We start from the raw sequence: 23,448 nt of genomic DNA, 5'->3' as shown, positions 1-23,448 counted from the left end.
TCACTGCTAGTATGGAACACAGCTTTGGACCAGGCTCAATGCAGTTCTGTGGTAACGGATCATTTTTATTTAACTTTTATCTTATGAAGCTAGACGAGTAGTATTACAAATGCCACATTTTAAATATAAAAAGCCCTAGCTGTGACCTGTGACTTTTCAAACCACACACGTCACACGATAGTTTGGTCTGTTTGGCTTTGTTTTTGGAAAATGTCCAAGACTCAATCTATAAGTTTACTATAGAAGTAGATGTTTCTTTCTCTCTAACAATACCTGCCTCATTTTGTCTGTTCTGTCTTCATCGCACAACTTGTCGCTCAGCGGACATAATTGAGCTACGAGCTCACAATGCAACATTATTGTGAGCTTGTTCACTGTTTTCAGTGAACGGGTGAATGCTGTGAATTATAATGGGCTTTAATTGCTCACTAACGTCGTAGTAGCTCTGCACAGCAGCCTCAATGCCATGTGGATGCACCCTGTAAGTAGGTCTAGGACGAGGCCAGAGCATCAAGCTAGCTAGTAGCTACTTTGGCTGGGTGTGATACTATGCTTTTTGTATTATATTTCTGCAAAAAAACAAGACAGTGCATTGCTTTGTGGTAGGCATGTAACGATATATCGATATTAATCCCAACGATATGAATCGATTTAATGAAATAAAAAACCTGATTTTCAATGGGTTTTTTTTTAGGGGGCTAGTGAATTGTGGTGTGTGTGTGATATGAATTGTGAGCTTTAATCATTCCATCACATGCAAGTGCTTTTGGAGAGAAATGAGACACTTTCAGTAGTAGAGCACTGTAGAGGGGAGCTGTGTGTGTCTGACTGCCCAGGTGGTGATGGTCGTTGATGCTCATTAATACATCAAGGAAGGCAATTATGTTTCTGCACTGTCAAAAGTAATGCTACTTCTTTTGCAATGTAGTTAAAATATTGTTTTGTTTAAAATATCGTAAAAAATCGTATCGTGAACCTCATATCGTGATACGAATCGTATCGTGAGTTGAGTGAATCGTCACATGCCTACTTTGTGGTGTTGCTCATATACGAAAAATGTAATGTGTGATTTCCTGTTTTGTCTTGTCACTGAATTTCTCTTCCAAATGTGTGCAACACTAATGTTTTGCTCCATGTTCCCCTCATCCCTCTATCTGTCTGTATTCCTCTTCACTGTCCTTTCTCTCCTCTCTCTATCTGTCTGTATCCCTCTTCACTGTCCTTTCTCTCCTCTCTCTGCCCCTTTTCTTCTCTTTCATTCCATCCATCATTATCACTTCTCTCCCTCACTTCCTCCGCCCATCTCTCTTTCCCTTTCCTTCCCAACATATCTCTACATCTCTCCTCCCCACCCTTCCTCCTCTGTTTTTCTCTCCTTTCTCTGCACTCCTCTATGCTACCCCCCCCCCCCATTCCCTCACTCCTCCTATCCCCACTTCCTCTCCTCTTCCTCTTTGTCCGTCTCTCCCAGCAGGGCTATGTCCTCGGCAGCCACCACGCCTCCGTCTGTGGACAAAGTGGACGGGTTCTCACGGAAGTCAGTCAGGAAAGCTAAGCAGAAGCGCTCCCAGAGCTCCTCCCAGTTCCGCTCTCAGGGCAAACCCATCGAGCTCACGCCCCTGCCCCTGCTCAAGGGTAAGGAGGAACTCTAACGGCAACCCATAACATGCTTAACACACTTAATACAGAGTTTGTTGTTGTTGATGAGAAGTCAAGACACTGCTGCAGTGTCGTGACTCGTGACTTATGAATATATTACATTAAATGGTATATATTTTATAATGGTATATTGCTCAAGCTACTGAAATCATACACATGACCTACAATAAAACATATTTTTATGTTCATTATGCAGTAGGGAAATACCACAGTTAGAGTAGGTGTAGTATTTAGCCAAAATATTATGTTTCGGCCGGGCTGGCGCAGGTGTAAAGCTCTTGCCCACCGCTCACTGTGGAGACTGTGGTTCGATTCCTCCACGGCTGCTCCAACGAACACAATTGTGTTTGTGGGTGAGAAGCTGGTTGTGGAGGGCTCTTGTTACACTACAGGTTGGTTGGCTGTTCAGCTAGGAGAGGACCTGGGAAGAATAGCATGCGTTCTCGCTGTCAGGTGAACAGAAGTGGCTGGGGAGTGGTTATCTATACCGCCCTCAAGACCCAACTGGGGGCAGCAGTCACAGCGACTACATGCTGGAATTGACAGTGATGTAAATACTAAATAGCCTGCATCCTTAGACTCACTAAATTGAGAAAGGAGTGGACGCAATCATGTCACCCTCTGGGGGTTCTGGAATGCAATACTGTACTCGGTACTGTACTCTAACGTTGTTGAAGTGGGACTCATAAAATGTCCCTGGAGCCATCTAAATGACCACCCCTGGGTCCTGGTGGTGTGATATACTGAAATATTTCCTTTCCCTCACCTTTGTTATTTCACCTTTTTTTTGCACTTACACAACTTATTTAACTTCTTTCACATTCAAGTTCAGTCCATGAGCCATGGTCTGAGTTAAACTGCAAAACCTGAGAGCCTCCCTTTAAGACCAGATGTCATGTATTTTTTGTTAAATAGAAATATCACTTTTAATGGTGTGAGTGACATCATATTCGGCTCAATTGTAATTTCCACATTGATATTATCCTGCAATAAATGGTGAAGTTGGAAGAATGCTGTCTGTCTCTTGTGGACTGTGGAGGTCTGCAAGAAGCAGACAGACAAGAAGCTGTAACTTTTCATTTCGTACTTCTATTTTCACTTACAAAGTATCAGCATTGTGAAATGCTGGACACATCTGTTCATTGATTGTTCTTAATCTCGTTCCACACTGCTTTGGTTTCTTATGTCAAAGCAGACCACATCATTCTCAATTGCGGTCTATCTTGTGGCTAGGGGAGCCGATATGTTACACTGGCCAGTGAATGTGCGTGCGTGAGTGAGCACATGTTTGTGTGTGTTGGCTACATGTCCAGGCAGGTTGATATATGGCCAGGTCAGTCTAGTTGTCAGAATGAAGGGAGAGGTACACCTTATGGGAAATGACCTGGCTTCAATAGCTACATAACATCCACGAGGAATTTATTTTTGAGTGTACTAGAAAATCAATGCTTCTACTCTACTGCATCCAAATTGTCCTTTGAACTTACTGTCAGAACTCATATTCCTCTACCAATGTCTGATGGTGCATCTCACAGAAAGCCTGTGGGTTATGACACACTGGTTGAGAAACACTGAAGGTTGTTCAGAGTTCACATATCTGAACAGAACCCAGGTCACATCCATATTCTAAATGTAGCCTCACTTTAAAGTTCTATATTACAAAATGAAATTGTTTGAAATACAGGAAAGCTCTTGGTCTGAAGAACCAGGTGTGAGTCATGGCTTTGATGAAGCACTGTTCTCCCACCAGTACAGATGGAGACATTGAGTGGTGAGCTTGAGAGCACAGGAATGCAGCCTGACAGAAACCAGACAGAGACGGGGAGAAAGAGAGAGAAAGAGTTGGTAATGGACATAAAGACAGACCAAGGAAGATGGAGAGAGAGTGAGAGATTAATTTCCTTTTTTTAAATAAAAAATCAGGTTGATAAAGGCAAGGTGTGGTTCCAGAAAGTGTTTCCTATCCTATCCTGTGTGTGTGTGTGTGTGTGTGTGTGTGTGTGTGTGTGTGTGTCTGTCTGTCGGTCTGTCTGTCTTGGCCACACTGTCAGGGTTGAACATTGCTGTTATATCCTTTTTGCTATAATGGGGACGGAAATGCTGTCATCTCCCTGGTTAGACAACATGACGGCAGCAACAGTCCAAATGTACAAATTGTGTTTGTGTATTGTGGTAACTAAGGACATTTTCACTTTTCATAGCTGGTTGATGTATACATGCACACGCACACATGCACAGTTTTGCGCACACGTGCGTCTGTGCGCGCGCACACGCACGCACACACACACACCCTTGAAATTACAGTCTGTCCAGCCTGTACATGCTTGTAAATACTGCAGTTAATACAATTTATATGATGGGCAATATCATGGTTTTATATGTAACTTAAAAAATGTGCACTCACCCAACCTGCCAATTAATTTTATGAATGCAGTAGTTTTCACATTTGGTAATTGCAGCATGTTGGCAAAAGGTTAACATTTTTAATTAGATAACCGTTCAAATTTGTAACTAATTGTACAGTAATGTGAGACTTAAGTCATCTACATTATTGAGATGTTTATTCACTATGTTACAATGCACTGTGATACGATATTTTTCATCCACTCCCATTTGAGATATTAATCCACTGTAATATGAAATTTTAATCCATTGTAATATGACATTTTGATCCACTGTTATGTCATTTTAATCACTGTGCTTTGAGATTCTAATCCACTGTAACATTACAGCATAATTGTGTTCCCTTGTGTGTACCGAAACTAATAATGTTAATTCATTATAAAGACTGCTCGCCTCTTATTGCGTTCCTCCAACAAGCCATGTAAGGCAGAGGGGTGTGGTATATGAATGAAATCTCATATTAGAACCAATCTGGTTCCACATGCATGAACAATTGCAGGTATGCTTGGTTTATTTCAAAAGAACGATGCCAGTCTACTTTGAGCACTGTTTTGCAGTTCATCATCATCATCTCATGGCCAATCAGAATTTGCGTCCTCACCTTCGTCTTCAATGTTTGTGTTACGCGAACACTCAACATTTTCCATGGGATTTAATGTTTGTGTAGGACAAAGTTTGTGTTAGCACATACACCAAAAGCTGGACATAGGAGGGGCTATTGCCCCTCAAAAATATATTATTTTTGTTCTGGGAGCCCTCTAAACAAACTCACATGGGTTCTCCTGGTGTTCTCCTGGATGCTTAATTCAGCCACTGTACTAGGCAGCTGGCGTCATAGGTTCAGGAAAGACACGTATTAGTTTTACACATGGAGGCGCAAGGGTTGCGTCTTCAGATTTATTCCCTCTGGGGCCCGTTTTAAAACATGAGCGTATTCGGTCACCCAAAACGCCGGATCCGTGTGGACGAAACGGCAATACGATTAAAAACATTTGCATATACACCTTAAAAACGTCTTTGTCTGGATGGCACATTAATGTGTCCTCACTGAAATGAAATTGACTCCATCAATCAAATATAGCCATCCACTGCCAAACAACGTAATGTTGATGTGTGTGTGTGGACTGGAGGTTCTGCCATTGAGGGGGCCAGGCCAAGTTGAGAATGTCCCTGGGTATGGACTAGTTGAGTTCGGTATTTATGACTAACGGTTAATTAACCGAACACTAGGTAGATTGCAATACTATATTTTAGTAACATCCGTAGTCTGTAGCATGCCGTTTTATCCATTATTTTTCTTTCTTTTTTGTTATTTTAGTATCTATTACTACTAGTTGTAGAGAGGCAGTATTAATAGAATTAGATGGATTGTTTTAGGGGATTGTCCTTTGCCATTATAATCAAGGTATCTGTTTCCCATCATGTCTCTGTTTGTGTGTTCTACCTTCATGGTTTCCATAGCAGCACCAGTGGTGGGTGTGTACTGTATCTGGACAGCTGTGTCCTTTACTGCCAACCAGACTGTATCTGTCTGTGAAAAGACCAATCCTCCTCCTCACCTCTCCTCCCACTGACTGGTTAGTCAGCATTATGTACTATATTTATATAGGATTTTACACATGCAGTCTTAACTTAAGTAGGGCTGGGGCCAATAACCGCAATACCGCATTTGTGTAAGGCATACCGTGGAGTTCATAACTGCGATTATTATTATTTCTTTTCAAAACAACCATCTTGTATCATGGGTTGCCGCCATACCGTTGGTAAGCGGTGATTTATTACAGCTGTAACTAAATATCCACACCGCCACAGCCCTAGTCTTGAGTTAAACAATGGTACATAACAAATCCTCACAATTGTTGATGGGCAGCAGTGGCCCAGCAAGTCCGTCCCCGGTCCAACCCTTGGCTCCTCTAGGCTTCACGTTGTAGTGTCCCTGAGACATTTAATCCCTAATGCTTGTTTTATACTTGGTTGCACCAAAAAGAGCTGATCTACAAGCTCACAACACATTGTGCTGCTCTGCATGCTCATCTGAGCAGCTGGGTAAATGCAGAAAAGTAATTTCCCCATGGACATCAGTAAATGATACCTTTTATCATAGAACCTCAGTGTAGATGAATAGGTTGTGTGTGCCTGTGTCTATCTCACATCAGATACTTGCAGAGAAGCACAGACGGTGGAATGAGCGTGCTGCAAGGACTGTCCAACCAGGTTCAACAAACACCTGCCCCACGTGTGGGAAAGTGCGCGGATCAGCAATTGGTCTAAACAGCCACATGAGGTGGCATGAGCGCACCAAGCGTTGAAAACCCCCCTTTCCCCCCAGTCATCACCAACGATGGACTGCCATAAGCATATATGGATTTGTGTGTGCATTTCAAATGTCTCTGGCAGCATGCTAGATGCCAAAACCTAAGTGCCATTGATATGTAATTATTAATTTGAATAACTAACGCTTGGGGGGCACGGTGGCGCAGTTTGTAGTGCTGTCGCCTCACAGCTTGAAGGTCCTGGGTTTCATTCCCGCTGGGCATGTTCTCTCCTCCGCGTCATCAGTGCCCATATCGTAGGTGGGGTTGGCAAAAGGGCCTTTCTGTGTGGAGTGTGCATGTTCTCCCCATGTCCCCAGGGTAGGTAACTAGGTACCCTCACAAAAACATGCAGTATTAATCTTGGTCTATACTGCATCCCCCTGGCCAGCCGTAGCGCCTGATGGAGGGGAAAAGGAACTGGTTGGAATGACGTGTTCCTTCCACGTGCTACGTCCAACCGGGAAGACTCTCCCTGTCAGGTGAAAAGAAGCAGCTTTGACGACTCATGCATTGAAGGAAGCAGGTCCGTTGCTCTCCCCAGGTTGGCAGAGGGAGTGTAGCCCCCAGGATTACATTATATAATTGACACTGGGTGAAAAAAATGGGTTACAAAAATGTTGGGATAAAAATGTAGAAAAAAAAACAAAAAACCTCTGTCATCTCCTACAGATGTCCAAACATCACGCAAATCAGTACACATAATCTCTATTGTAATCAAGTTTGAACAAAAGGCCTCAAATCATGAGCAGCGTCTGATTGCTGTGAAACATTGCTGTCCCACAATTTGCTACCTGCCCTGGTGGAGAACCTGTGCTTCGTGGAGCACATTTTTCTAGTTTCACTGTAATTGCTATTCAGCCACAATTAGAAATACTGTTGTTACTGCAGAGATAGAACACACTGTAACACATTTTATTTTAAGGGATTGTTGGCTATATGGCTACAGTTGCTTCACTCTTACACAAGGGCGCTGTGGAATGCTCTCTTCTGGTTGGCTGAGAGGCAGATGGTGACGGTGCTATATGTGGGCGGTCTCCCATTCGCCTCCATCAATCACCAGCTGACCGAGAGTGGATTGACCTTTGACCCTTTCACAGCGTGGTGTGTGTGTGTAGTCAGGGAGAAAGATTTGGTCACCTACAACACAACCAAATGTAAAACTTATTTTCCTGGAACATTCATGATCATTCTAACTTTATTCTTCCCCTTATTTTTGAGTGGTGCAACCACTCCTATACGGAGCTTTGTGTGTCTCTGGGTCCCTGGCTGGCTGGGTCCGTCCCTGGCTGGCTGTGTCCGTCCGAGCCTGAAAATTGCGTTTGGTTGGTTTTTCATTACCAAGTGTCACTGTTGTGCAGCCTAACACACACACACACCACACACATTAACTATATATGATGATTTCGGGTGTGACAGTACAGTAGAGGGACCCCCTGGGGACCCCCACACGATAACTGTCATTTCTCAACCGTTTCAGACGTGGGGCGGCTCGCCGGAACCGGGCCGGCACCCTGGGTGCTTTCCTGTGGGCCTGGAAGTTCCGGGGACCCCCTGGGGACCCGCACACGAAGTTGCACCACTCACTTCACAAGGGGTGTGATTTTTTTTTAACTGTGTAATACAGATTTATTCTAGGTAGTAAAAAAGCTAGTTAAAATGCTCCGTTCTGACAGTAGACCCCACCGCACATCAAAGAGCATGATTAGCTGTCATCAGCAGTATAGTTTCAGTGTAGGATGTAAGAAGCGATCATGTGATGTGAGGCTTCTGTAAAGAGATGGCCTGGTAGCCTCCAGGCTATCCTGCTGCCCCAAATGACCGTCCTGAAAGCCTGCAAAGAAAGGGGGGAAAGGCTTGCATTTGAAGCCTGCATGGAAAAATGCAGTCTATTCTCTCTCTCCTCTCCAACAGCTGTGCCTGTGAGTTTTAAAATCTTTATCTGGGGGCAAAAATATATTTCTAGAACTATGAATATGTTTTCATGATGAGGCAACATTCCAAGTTATCCATTTACTCTCTAAATCAAGTACACACTGTGCTCATGCTATGACTATTATCACTACTATTACTATTAGATTTATTTGTTCTACTACTACTACTGTGACTACTTCTGATAAATATTACTATTGCATTGCATTTCCTACATTATTAGTAATGCTGCCCAAAGTGAATTATATTACAGCTTTTTCTAGAACTTGGTACTTAACAATTTACAGAGCAGGATTTTCCGACGTGAAGAAGCACATAGAAGTATCCTGAAATTACGTTACTAGATAATTACTTATTGGTAATTTGATGGTGTTTGTGTCTGCATTTGGTGTTTGCAGTTTGGACAGACATGATTGCCACAGTTGGGAGAGATAAGAGATATTTGGCTGGGATTCTCCTTTCAGTGTGCCAAAATAAATACATAAATCTGGGGTTTACTTTTCTCCTGTTGGCAAGAATTTAGAGGATGGGGATGAAGAGTGACTCCGATGCAGGCTTATTTCTGTTGTTTCTAGTTGCGTTTACAAGCGTGACAATGCTACTCGGTAATCAGTATAAAATCCAACAAGTCACTGAAGTACAACTGTTTCTACTATGATGATGATAATGAGAGCAGGAGGCATATTGGAGGATGAACCACATTAGTGGACTTGAGAAATCATCTTTCACTAAAATGTTTTTAGTCTGTGGTAAAAATAACCTTCAGCTAGCATCCCAGGCCCAGCACGGCCAGCAGGTCCCTGGTCAGACAGCTTTAAGGACGAGGTGAATAATGCATTCTGAGCCGCTAGTTTTAAGTCACTGGAAGTCAAAATTGTATTATTGCCCCCCCCACACAGTGTTGAAATATGCTGTTGCCTTGTTGTCAATAGACTCATAATGAAATCTCACAGCTCAGAAGACATCCCCTCTGAGATGTATGAATGGAGGGATGAAAATGGAGCGCAGGCAGAGAGAAAATAAACCGCGGAAGGGAGGAGAGTGGAGACTGAGATGGATGGAACAGAGGAAAAGAGTTGATTACTTGTTGGAGATGTAAAGAGTAGTGTGGAGAGAGAGAAGGTGCGATTAGGGAAAATAGGTATAGGGAGATGGCTGGGGAGAGGAGAGGAGTAGCAAAGAGTGGAGGAGGAGTGGAAGGCTGGCAAGGAGCCTGCAGGGTGGATTTGATTGCTCAATGGCTGAGGATGATGAGTGCAAAGAGTTAGTTCTAGCCTTATGCAGGGTAAATGAGGACATACCTTCCTTCAACACTGTCTGTCTCTTTCCCCTCTGGGTCTCAGCATCTCTGCCTCTAACCCTCTTTAGGCTCTTTTCCTCAAATGGGGCTTTTTAGATGCGGTTACGGTAGCTCTGAGTGCAAATCATTCTTTTGTGGTGGAGTAGGGTTGTGATTGTGAACTCTATGCCATCATTACCACACGGATCACTCGTTCAGCTTGACCTAAATTTTCATTTCCAATCAATTACAGTGACATTGTGACTCCTGTCCATGCATCCAGTGCAGCTGCCCAGGGCCACATGAAAACTGGCCAGGCAGACAGCTGTGGTGGTGCTGATTTTATTTTATTTTTTCCCCACACCATTGAATACCCATTTTCAGACATCAAATGTAATTTTGATTATGTAATTTAATTATTATATATCAAATTTGGAATGTTCTTTCGTTGATGGCTCTGCCCTGCTGTTCAGTGTTTGGTTGTGGTTTCTCTACCAGACACTTGGACAGCACACCAGCAAATGCTGTTTCTCTTCTAAAGCCAGTTTTGGAAATGGTGCTCTACACCTATTTCTCTACCTCTTCTGTTTATCTCTTTCCCCCTTTTCTTTGTCTCCAGTCACTTCTAATGTATGTTTGGCCAATATCTCCCCTCATCTCACCCTCCCACCCCTCCTATGCACCCCCTCCCCCCAGGGGTAATCTGATCTGTGAGGTGTCTCTTTACACTGTTCCAACCCCGCTCGCTCCAAACAAGCCGCAAAGAAAGGGCAGAACCTGGGCCCACACAAACTTTCATCTTCCCTCCGTGCGCTCCAACTGAACCGGGCCAAAAAAACTTTTTCTTTTCTCTGTTTCCCTAACTGGAGTCTGCAGCGCAACAAGAAACCTAATTGAGTGAGTGACAGAGTGCATGTCTGTTTGTTTGCTATTGCCAGCTAGCGCAAGGGGGGCACAGAGTTATAGTTAGCCCCTTTCACTGTCAAAGGCCGTCTGTAGCTAGCTAGCCAGCTAGCCTGGTCTGTGCGGTTGGTATGTGTGCATGAGCAGTGAGCAGTGCACCCAGTGGAAAGGTACATATGCATGTATATAAATGGACTGGAGACGGTAAGGTAAGACATGTTCTGTACTAGGGCCAAGGAACGGACAGGAGAGAGAATGGAAAGTTTAGTGAAAGTAGTGGATGATTCTGGGTCCGAGGAGTGTCAGAGGAATGCTGTTAGTTCTGTAGAAGTGTTGATGTCACCATTGACAGGAATGAATTGGGACTTTTGTTAAGACAACTAGATGAGTTTGTTTTTGTTAGTTTACTCTGTTACTTGCATGCCCGCCCACAGAGAGACACTGACAGTCGTACACACACACACACACACACACACCCCCAATACGCACACGCGCACACCCATACGTGCACACACAAATACACAGCAAGTCAACTGTTGACACACAGACCTTGCCAGTGTGTATTACATAATGTGAATGCAGCAGGTGAATTGCGTGGTGAGGTTAAGAGGACAGGTGTGGTGTCTGTGGTGTGTTGTTTTAGCGGCTGGAGGAATGTCTGCTATGCTAGTGAGAAGCCAGGACACTCACCTGTTCCAGGGAACACACTGCCTTTGTCTGGCGCGACCCACATTACCAGTTAAAAGAACAGACTCTGGAAATTCACCTTCCAGGATTTCTAAGAAGACACTAAAGAATGCTAGGGGAACCATTGTGCTTGTTTCAGTGTAGTCGCCGATAGTGTGATAGATCCCATTGGTGAAGTCTCTCGCTTCTTGCTGTGTGCTTTCCACGTGGCAACACCTATAGAACACTGGTGGTGCTGGAGAACAGTTTACCAAGTCTGGTGAAGTCCCAACAGGAAATTACATTGAATGTTGCACAACAGACGCTCCCAGCCTGTGGATCGATGCGATCGGTTTTGATATCAATAAATCTCCGTCCTGAGCGCTGGGCATTACTATTTGATAGGACGGAGAACTCTGTTTATGCCGCTCTGGGTTTTTGTATAAATAACTTGCCATTGGAGTCATGAGTGTGCAGCATCTGCCTTGCTTCTGTTCCAGTTCATAGCCAGTAGTACCTTACCAATCAGATATAGGTGTGCATTTCCATGCTTTACGTTAGCACCCTGCCTAGGCTGCTAGCTGGCATCATGTGGTAACAGCTGTTGTTGGCAGCGGCCCCGATCCAGTCATCCCTTGCCGGAGAGGGAGTTTACGCCAAATACAAGGAAGATTAAACCCCTTCCTTTGTAATAACCACTTAAAACAACGTTGTGCATTCCATGAGGTGTAACCGTTTTTGTGCCTTTTTCTTTGGATTTCACACTTTCAGTTCTGAGCCGGACTAGACTTGCCAAGTGCCCAAAAGTCAACAACGACTTTACATTGGCAGATGTGTCCGATATCATAAATGCACAATGTCATTGACCATTAGCACAGCCCAATTCACTGAAAGACAATAACCTGTTTTCTGCTGAGATTGTGATTCCATTTCAAATAAACTTAGAGTCAAGACTGAGAGAGAACAATGTTGTTGCAGCCCTGCAGATTGGGCCTTTAACTGTACTCAAATTAATGTGAATGTGTATGGGTAATAGTATTGTGTAGCTACTGTACTGAGGAGCAAAGTTTACCCTGGGAGATTAGAAATGTTAATGACTGACAGTCACAGCAGCCTGTCATCCTGCTATAGAACGCGCACACATAAGGATAGACTGGATCTCGATCACACCCACACTCGCACGTTTGAGATCATGCATGTATTGTCAACCGTGTGTGTGTGTGTGTGTGTGTGTGTGTGTGTGTGTGTGTACACAAACAGGCATGTCTGCGTGTGATTTTCTCTCTTTGACTCACATGACTCCTCACTAGCTTATTCTCCTTTGTTGCCCATTACACTGAAAGACAATTTGAAACCACACCGTCTGTCTATATTCCTGTATTTCTGTCTGTCCTTCCTTCCATGTCTGTCACTGTCCTCGTTTGTCTGCATAGTTTGACCAGTATGTGCAGTCTGCCTGTATCGACTCGGCTATAATAGAGGGTATGCGCGTGACATCATCATCAAACCCGGAAGTTACGCAGGAATGCCTACTGAGTGGGGGAAAAACTATTTTCTGGCCTTGACAACCCATGCATCCAAACAGAAAAGTCCTATCTGATTGCATTAAACAATGTTAAACTCACTTTGCATGTTGCTTTGCCACTCGATTTGCCACTCGATGTGCCATTCACTTTAAGCATGCGCATACCCTCTATACTGTATGTAATGTTTAACTTCATCCTACCATAGGGAGGCAGAGCACTGACTGCTCAATAGAGAATTGGTCATACATGCATATCCTCCAGTTAACAGTTAACTGCGTTAAAAGCAGAGATTTGAATAAGAAGGTAGGTGGTATCATATTTTGCTGCCGTGTTCCAGTTCTCCCACGCAGATAAAAACACTGTTAGTCACACAGAAAGATGTGACATCCATGCAGAGATGTGTGGGGTTGGGTGCGGGGCGCGGGGCCATAGCCACAAATGGAGATGGTTTCCGTTAAAACTAAAGTGGATCATTTCTCTTTTTTTTTTAAGATATTTTTTTTGCGGCTTACGCCTTTTTATTGGTTTTTGAAGGGACAGACAGTAGGCTGACAGGAAACGGGAGAGAGATGGGGGAAGACATGCAGTAAAGGCCGTGTCGGGCTCGGGAGTCGAACCCGCGGCACACTGCGACTGGATTACCAGTCGGGTGCCCAGACGGTTACGCCACCGCCTGGGCAAGTGGATCATTTCTATTGAAGCCATGTAGACCATTGGAAAAAGATGGAGACTGTTCACATAGAACCCATGGATGGAGACAGTTTCCCATTCAAGCCTTCCTGTTTACCCCTTGGATGCCCTGTTCAGTTCATTGCTCTGCATTCTGCCTTGGCATTGCCTGGTGTGTGTGTATGTGTGTTAGACTTGTCAAAAAGGATGTTTCTATTACCTTTTTTTGTGCTTTTCTGCCTTTATTGATAGTATCAAGTGAAGACTAACAGGATAGAGGGAGGGAGAGACATGCAGCAAACGTCATCATGAACGGGACTCATGCCAGGCATCTAGCCTACAAACATTATTTTTAATATAAAATATTGTTTATATTTATATAAACAATATTTTTAATATAAAATATTGTATGCAGTAAAAGTTAATTCAAACTTACAGACCGCACAAGACTTAATTTATCGCTATGCTCCGGACGCAGAGTTGGAGCTCCCTCTGGCCTCTCTTGCTATATCAAATGAAGAATTCAAACTTATATACGGTACTTAATATCTTATATAGCCTAATTTTAAAAAAGTGTATCTACTGTAATAATGGTTTAGATGCCATTTAAGACACGCTTTGCTCCGGGAAATTATATACATGAGAATCTTTCAGATGTTTGTTTAAATAAAATTGAGGTACATGGGAAATAGGACAAGAAGAAAGTTGTACAGCGAGGGACAATCCAAACATGGTTTTACCGTTATTTTGGCGGAGTATGGTTGTAAGCCGTCTGCAATCGCTACCAAATGGATCGCCCGTTTCAACTTGACGTATGTTATCATTTTGAATCAATTGAAGTGACGTGTGATTAAACGTGTTTATATTCAGTACAGCGCTGCCTTTCTACCATAGAAAGTCTGGTTACTCTGTGTCTGCGGTGCTGAGTCTTTGTGTTTACAGCAAGGGAGGGGTGTACAGATTTATGCATCATGTACGAGGGTGACCCTTGGCAAACACAGCCGATCTGCAAGCCCACTACGTGTTGCATTCGTGACGCGTCGTTGGCTTGTAGATTGGCTGCGAAGCAGTCGTTCCTACACTAGCCCGGGCAGCGCACCCCCCGCTCCTCCGTCTCTAATTCCATTCAAATTGCATTATCTATTTTTTTCAAAGATAGATAGACATATACTGTGTAGCGAATATTAGAGCCTATACGCCCCCCCCCCCCCCCCCATAGGCTACATGCACCTAATTCCATTAAAATAGCAATATCTATTTCTCTGTTGTTGTTGTTTTCTTTCTTTCTTCAAAGATAGATAGAAATGTACTGTGTAGCTAATATTAGAGCCTATATCCCCCCAATGTTACAGCACAATAGGCAACAACATGCACAAATACGTTCAAGCCGGATCTGTCCGATATTTCATATTCCATCCTAATTGGCTAACATTAGCTTTCAAAGTTTGCAGGATTGGCCCGTTTTGAACAAAAAGCCTCAGATCATGAACGCAGTGTGCAATTGATGTGAAATCTTTCACAGACTTTCCTACTAGGCTGAGGAATATATCCCACCCTTTTCACATTAGCCTGTTATAGCACCACCAACAGGTGGATCTTTGCAGAACACATTTTTAAATGTTTTTTTTGTGGCTTTCGCCTTTATTTTATATGAGCAATAATGACAATAACTATCGATAGACTCTCATTAAGGAAGGAATAGAGTACAAAAATAAGAGGAAAAATATATAAAGTTATCATAGGCACAAAAACATTACAGTGACGAGTAGGCCTATGCAAACTCCACCCAAAAGCAGAGCACCCACTAGGAAAGAATGCTGGCATTGAAATCTAAGGTTGGCATGGAAAACCTCCGAGCACTGTAGCAGACAATGTAGGTTCAATATGATCTAAATGTAATAAGGATCCCAGATTTTGTAGAAAGTGTCCAATTTAGAATGCAACATGTAATGTATTCACAAGGGATACATGGCCAAAGCATTTCCGGGGGTCCCCAGCCAAAAACGTTGGGAACCCCTGCTGGCCTGCTCTAGAGAGAGGGAGATGCCGTGCCCCCTAGAGAGTTTAAATTGAATCAGCAGCCAGGTGTGGTAACAATAAATCAATGGCCATTTACTCTACTGTAGTATTAGCTTATGTTATTGTAGCTAACTAGCTTAAACCCATTCATTTAAAAATAAATAAATACAAAATGTTAAATATGTAAATAAAATGTAGAGACTGACTGCCACGGAAATTCAAACTTTCTTGCACATCCCTAGTAATCTACATGCGCTGCATGCAAGGTGTGTGTGTGTGTGTGTGTGTGGGTACCGTTTGTGATGACGTGAACCGTGCATGTGTGTGTGTTGTGTGTACATACAGTACATAACGGCTTCCATACTGACCTTCAAGCTCTGGCAGAGTTGAGGTCCAGTCACCTGTCTGGCCCATCTGTTGGAACCGTAACCCAAGACTACACATATACACACGCACGCACACACAGCTTTTTACAGAGCTGGGGTTTTCCCCTTACACGGCAAACTGGCACCATGGCTGACTGTGTGTGTGTATACTGTACGTGTGTGGGTGTTAATTTAACTCATGGGTGTACAAATGTAACCAAATGGACCCGACGGATCTATTTGATTAAATTACTACACTCTTGAAGTTACAAATGGATAAATGAATACTGAGGATTTTACAGTATATATATATATATACAGTATATGTATACTGTATAGTATATAATGTCTGTGTGCATCAGACACAACAACACATTCTCCCGTCACCCTACACCTACGTAAACTCCATGCTTCCCTTCCAAGACTTGTCTTTCCAGTGAAAGCTCCACGACGGCCGTTGCAGAGCAGTTTTATCTAAGAATAGTCTTGAACGGTCTTAACGCAGATTCCACACACACACACACACACACACACACTCACATGCAGTATGTACTATGTACATGCTAGTGTTTACTCCGCTGTAGGGATGTTAATAGTTAATCAATTAAACGTAACGGTTAATAATTAATAGAAAGTTCTGCGGTTCTATCATTGGGTGGTTTTTCTGTGCTGTTTGCACGTGCACATGGCCGAGGAACGCACATGTGGGCTGGTAAAAAAAAAACAGCCCCCCCCCCCCCCCCCCACACACACACACCTTGGTAGCCACAGAAACGTCTATGCTTTTGCATGTGATGTGACGGACAAGACAGTGCACTTTACATTTCATTTTATTCCCCATACAAAGATGCCATTGCCTGGCCCTGTATCGCAAATGGTCAAATAAATATTTTATTAAGGAATATAATATGCATTTTGTATTCATTCTGTATTTGAGCAAAGTGTAGATTTTTATCTTAGACATTGAGGGAAATTAAGATTCCCAGATTTATAAAAAAAATACGGCGCTTATCAACTAACCAGTTAATTGATCGATAAGGTTATCACAACTTATCAATTAATGACTTAATCAATAATTCCCATCCATACTCCACTGACATTTTTAACTCATGCAGGTTAGGCAATGTTACTGTCTAATCGCAATTATGCAGAGATAATCGGTCAAATCATTATTTTGCATTATCATAATTGTTTCCATGTTGAAAAGTTTAAAAAAAATACATTTAAAAAAATATTAAATATGTGTTATTTGTCATATCTGCCCTCTGTCTATTTTGTTTCTTTTTCAAAACCTAAAAGACAAACAGAAATACATTGTTCCAATGTTCAATTCCCCCAAAACATTGGGTTGTTGCTCTGTGTAGATGACCCTGCAAGCTAAACACTGATCTGGTCTGTATTTGTGCAGTCAGTGTAGCCGCTGTGTCTTTGGGGTGATGTGGCTGAGAAAGAAAGATGCATGGAGTGAGTTCGGGCAACTTTAGCTGAGTGGTTATAGAGGCCGTTTGGGAAGAGAGAGAGACTTCTCTTGTCCTCTTCCAACAGTGGCTGGGTAGTACACTATATCCCCAAATCCATCACATACTTAACTTTACCAACCCGTCTAGCCGAGTAGACAGAATTTCCTGCCTCAGTCAGACACCTCGCAGTAGCATTTGGCCCATAGTGTTAATGCCCAACACAGCAAAGTTCCCAGTTTTGATTTAACTCTGATGGACAGTTTATGGACCATTTGGGTTCACCGCTGTATATCACTATATACAGAGTAAGGTAGCAGATGTATTAATTGATTGCCTGAGTCCCGTGATGAGAGTTCTGGTCTGGTTTTGGTGAATAGTAAGTAGTTTGTCATTTGGTAGGGGGCACTGATGGCCACTCATTCAAAATAAATTAATCAACAAAACTAGCATAATTTGTATTGTTGACCTATTTCTAACATATAGTGCAACTTTCATTCAACTTTGACCCCTCTGTCACATGCAAAAAAATCCCATCCCGTCCCACTCCCGGTAGAGTGACTCCCCATCCCATCCCGCTCCCACTCAATTTGACTCTCGCTCGTGTTTCATGCTGTTTTAATTCAAAGGATATGGTACCAGGAACAGTTAATCTGTGGTAATATAATGAGGCCAATTGATGTTATTCCTGCTCCCGTTGATTTTTCATTCCCATCCCAATCCCGGGATTAATACAAAATGTAATCCCATCCCGCGGGAATGCCACAGGACCTGCAGGAACCCCTAAAAAAGTCAGCCTCTAGTTCACACCACTGTCCCACCCTACGTGACAGAAAAGTTCCAGAGCAGCTGCAATGCTGACCTCCTAATGGAGGGTCTGACTCTACTATGGAATTAGACTATCTATCTTAGAGAACTTCCTGTGGTGATGTATCACCACATCTAAGTTCTTTGACACACAGAGAGAGAGAGAAAAGTCAGTCACACACACATTCATACACAGTTCTTTCTCCATCTCACACTCTCTTAGCTCTCCGTCTTGCATTTCGGCTTGTGCTTCATCTCTCACCCTCTCTTTCTGTCTTTCTCTGTTTCCCTCGCTCTCTTTACACACAATCCAAATCTCTCTCTCCCCTCTCCATACCTTTGAGATTCGAGTCTAAGCTGTTTTCTATCATTAATTAAAATGTGATGTCTCTTGCCTTTTTCTGCCAAGAGTCCCTCTGCTGCCCAAAAAACACTACAGGGAGACAAGAGGGAAGTATGGAGGGGGGCAGGAAGGAGTGAGACAGGTGGGGAGGAAAGTGTGCAGAGTGTTTAAAAATAAATAAAAACAAAAGTTTATTTACTGCGTTTTAATATAGACTGTTTCATCCAAACACTCATGTTGCTGGGGAACGAGCCAAAACCATTGGACACATCTGCTCAGTTGGATGATATGATCTGGTAGTTTTCGTAGGCTAACTGGCTATTATCAGTACGTTATTGTGTTGGCCACTAATGGAAGAGGTTGGGGGAATAATTGTGTGGGCTTCTCTGAAAACCTGGTGATATATACAGTACTTAGTTGCATGCCAGTGTCGCACACCAAACCTAACCGATCTACAAGCGATGGCTTGATTTGCTATTTTTGGTGTGTGGCACAGCACGCAACAAAGTATAGATAAAGCATTACAGGTTGCACAAGAGTCCTCCTAAAACCAAGAATCACAGCAAGAATGGAAAGGACAGAGGGCGAGAGGCTGAAAAGAAAGGACGGACGAAAGAGAAAGCCAGTGGACAGTAGAAAGGGAGGAATGAATCAAAGACTAAGGAAGGAGGGAGAGGGAATAAATGAGTGTGTGAAGAGTTACGGATCGAGAACTGGATCTTAATCTTGTTCTTAATCTTGTCTTGATGAGCCTGTACTGCACATACACAATAAACATGTCCACGTTTGCTGATGTGTACCACACGCACCTATGCACAGCCACACACACCTATGCACAGCCACACACACCTATGCACAGCCACACACCAATTGTGTATCGTCCTGTATATTGCACACATCATCACTTCTACTAGACTTACATAATCCCAAGAGGCACAGTTTACAATGGAAAGAAATGTGATCTAGTTGTTATCAGCCTGATTCTGCAGTTTAAAACTGGGCTAACGGCTAAAGCTGGGTTTTTATTGACAGCAGACCTTTGAATGACTACTGTTGAAACAAACTCCTGGACATATTAATGTACATGTCTCACCACAACATTTTAAAAACACTGATGGACTGATTAATTACCTTTCAACTGATCTAAAAATCACTCTAGTTGAAAACTAGCATAGCATCATTCCACAAGCTTCTGTTCTGTTCTAGCCACTGCAGGGCGGCAGTGGCTCAGGGGTGGAGTGGCTGATAAAGCAGCCGGATGGATCCCGGGCTCCCCCAGAGTTAGTGTCGATTGTCGAAGTGTTCTTGAGCAAGACACTGAACCCTTCATTTCTCTCGATGTGCAGGTATATAATGGGTGAATGATGTAATGCACAATCTATGTAAAGCGCTTTGGATAAAAGCGATATATAAAGGCACCATTTACCTTTTGATTTATGGAAGAGCTGTCCTGCTTAAGGTGTGTTTGTGTTTGGGCTGTCTCTCTCACACACACACACACACACACACACACACCACCATGCTCTGGATCTGGATCTGTTGCGGCCTCTCTTTCTGTGTCTCATTCACTCGTGCTCTCTCTGACCATTCTGTAGGTCTGTGGTTGACCGTGTGTGTGTGTGTGTGTGTGTGTGTGTGTGTGTGTGGCGTGTGGCGGGATTACTGTGTCCTGTGTGATTATCTGTCTATTAATAGCTTCCTTTAAGGCCTTCACAAGCAGCCTATAAAGAACAACAGCCACAGGCTTAGAGAACACCAGTACAGCACATCATATCACTGGCGGTGACTAGCCTCTGTCTCTCTCTCTGTCACTCACTCACTCACTCACACACAGACTATCACTGTCACTGACCAACCTTCCATCAGCCATGCACAACCACAGAGCGCGGCACGGAATATATCAACCTTTTTGATTGATCAATTGTGAGGAATTGTAATATGTTTATAATCCAAGGATGTTCCATTTTGCACGCAAGCACGCACACACACGCGTCATATGTACAAAGTCTACAAACACAATAAACACTCGTCACCCTACAATTATACTGTCATGCATGCAATGCATACTTGTACGCAACATTGACCTCCCTCCCACAGCCACACAATATTCATAGGCGAGAATCTGCCTCAATTGCATGTTTAACCACACGTCACATGGTCACCTGCTGCATCGTTCATTTTGACACACACAAGACAAGTGTGCATGCATACACAAACAAATAGAGCATGCATTCAGACAGACTAGAGGAGTTTAGCAGAGGCATTGTAGCGGTCAACAGACTCGACCCTCAACAGTGATCTGTCCAATGCATTTAGATTGGTTTCAAATCACTGTCACAGTGACCTGTCAGCTGATGGGAAGTTGGGAACAATGGTTCACTGGTGTTTTTCTAATGCATAAACGGCAGTGTGTGGGTTAGTGTTGATTTTGACAGCAAATTTTTATTTTAGTTTAGTCATGGTCTTCGCAATGAAACTTCATTTGGTTTTATTCATATATTAGTCATCTTAAATGTTGTTTTAGTCGACTAAATCTACAGCTGATTTAGTCCACTAAATTGTATTTTGGCAGGCCTTGATGGCGTCGTAATGGCCGACACTTGGTTACATAGCTGGTCTACAAGCTTGTAGATCTGCTATTTTCAGTATGCAAGCATAAAATGACTTGTCTTTAAGTTCTACTGGATCTCTTCTCAATTCTCCATTAATTAGACATTTTAGTCTTAATTTGTTGGTGAAATTGTCAGTATAACTATATTTAGTTTTAGTCTTCATAGCTTATTTTTTATTTTGTTTTTATTTTGTTTTCCTCATGAAAATAGGTAGTCGACGGACATTTTTCGTCATAGTTTTAGTCGACGAAATCAACACTAGTATGGGTTGTGTGCCCTTGAGCAAGACACTGACTGAACTGCAAAAGGACAGTGCGTATGTGCATCATATCATGGCTTGCAGTACACAAATGTGAACAGATGGCAGTTTAACACAAGTACACTAGTTAGCATCTGTCCTACCTGTTGAAATCTACATTTTGCACATGTGTGCTGCAACAGCCTGCAAGTACTTGAATATGCTCGAGCTTGGATGTTATTTTTAAGATCACAAATTGTGCTCAGATTTTGAATAAAGTGCTGGGATAAGCTAATGAATTGGCAAAACCTGCCATGATGTTAGTTGAATATAGTACGTTTCGTGCAGCACACCACACAGTATAATCTCAGAGCGAACCAAGTTCGCCTCTCGTTTCATTCTTCTTCTCTTGTGGTCAGTGGACAGTACCAGGACAGTACCGAATGACAGGAAAGACGAGGTACAGGGAATGGGATGGAGGCCGTGAACCGGATTCCAACTAATGACATCAGGAAACGGGTCTCTGCCAACGTGGTATGAATACTACTGACTGCCTGGATGACTCCACCATCAGTTTGAATTTGATTAGAACAACATTCTTCCTCTTTGTGGTTATGCGGTTTAACCCATTTTGGGCGGGAACCCCTTTTGGTGTTTTAAGCATTATGTTATACTTTAGCTATTAAACAAACAGGAAGGTAGGAGCGCACACCAGTAGTGGGGAGGTGCTGACCGCAGGAGATAACTTCCCTGAAGAAGGCAACTTGTTGCCGAAACGTTGGAAAAATAAAGATTTTGATGGCATCGTGACTACGAGCTGTGCAGCCTCTCTCCTTTTTCAGTCATACTTTAGCTATTAAAAAATAGCAGATCTACAAGCTCATAGCGCGGCACCGAGTGCCGCGCTACGAGCTTGTAGTTCTGCTATTTTTGAAAAATCGTGAAAATGTGTTGCAAATATTTGAATGTATTCTTTCAGAGCAAACGTTTTTACTCAAATCGTTGCTTCTGGGGGCGTCCCTGGAACAACATATTTTCAGATGGGGGTCCACGGCCAAATACAGATAATTATGGGGATCCTTGACATAAAATATTGAGCACCACTGATATAGAAACATAGGTATGATTTAGAAGACTTTTTCTAAATTTCGATGTCAGGTTTAATTGGATTAAACCATGTTTCAGCCTGGGGAAGAAGACAAAAAACATCCAAACACTGACTGGCAGTCATCCTGAGCTCTTACCAGTAATGTGTGGGGGGGGGGTGGTGGAAGGACCCAGTATAGCACTCGATGCTAAAATAGTAATTTGCTTAAGTTTAAAAATCATGATGTTTCTGTGTTTATGACATTGAATGACCAGGCATGATGAGGAACATGACGTAAGTGTGAAGTGACTGGTGGTGAATGAGCGAAACGGACATCACTGCTCTGTATGCTACCATGGAAAAGTGGCATCCACTGCGTGGACATGATGACGCATGCTTGCTCGCTCACTCACATGCACGTTCACTTATTCAACACGCTCACTCGTGCATACATTCATTCAGGGACGTAAACATACAGACATTTCTACACATGGACATGTAGACTAGACACAGATGCATAGAACAGGGGTTCTCAACGTTTTTGGCTGGGGACCCCCGGAAATGCTTTGGCCATGTCTCGTAACCCCCCCTGCTCTGCCCCCTTCCACACCTCCAATAAAAATTGACTGCTACAATAACCTTAATAATAGAGAAAATACATCATAAATAAATACTGAAACCAGATATAATCATTAAGGAAGGTTTATACATATACTATGTAAACTTAGTTTCCATTTTCCAGCTATCCAGTTGCCAAAAAAAACTAAACTTTCTTTTTTTTAATGTGGGACCCCCAAAATAATTTGGCGACCCCCTGAGGGGTCGCGACCCCCAGGTTGAGAACCCCTGGCATAGAAGACAGCGACACACATACAGTACCTGTTCATGCTTCTCTCTCTCTCTCTCTCTCTCTCTCTCTCTCTCTGGTACATTGCTTCCATAGCAGCTTACCTCTTACATAATACTGGTCTCCTCTCCTCTCACTCCTGGCCTGTTACTGTAACAGAACCACTGTGCCTGTGTGTGCCCCCCATTAAACCTAAACTCAGTTAAATCTGCAGCTTTGTCTACATTTTGCACGTGTGCAAACTGGTGTAAGTAGCCTTGCCGAGCCATGAGGCCCATAGGGCAGGAGCCTATCTCCTGTTTCTGTAGCGTGAGGCAGCTTGAT

The 23,448-nt window shown here is 43.0% G+C and overlaps 1 protein-coding gene across 6 annotated transcripts in view; it reads left to right on the top strand.

Moving 5' to 3' along the window:
• The window catches only part of ppp2r5eb (protein phosphatase 2, regulatory subunit B', epsilon isoform b), a 49,093-nt gene that overhangs the window by 12,199 nt on the left and 13,446 nt on the right, over window positions 1–23,448 (top strand). For 3 of the 6 annotated variants that reach the window (XM_079528725.1, XM_079528723.1, XM_079528721.1), the window contains exon 2: window positions 1,472–1,635. In XM_079528725.1, the coding sequence (XP_079384851.1) occupies window positions 1,479–1,635 (157 nt within the window). In that variant the 5' untranslated portion in view covers window positions 1,472–1,478. Of the gene's footprint in view, window positions 1–1,471; window positions 1,636–10,351; window positions 10,483–23,448 lie in introns of those variants that run through there. The other 3 variants (XM_079528724.1, XM_079528722.1, XM_079528726.1) reach the window with 2 other exon arrangements.

The sequence above is a fragment of the Electrona antarctica genome (assembly GCF_951216825.1).
Source record: "Electrona antarctica genome assembly, chromosome: 18".
Lineage (NCBI taxonomy): Eukaryota > Metazoa > Chordata > Actinopteri > Myctophiformes > Myctophidae > Electrona > Electrona antarctica.
Note: the sequence above shows the minus strand (reverse complement) of the source record. Positions and strands in the feature narration are given on the sequence as shown.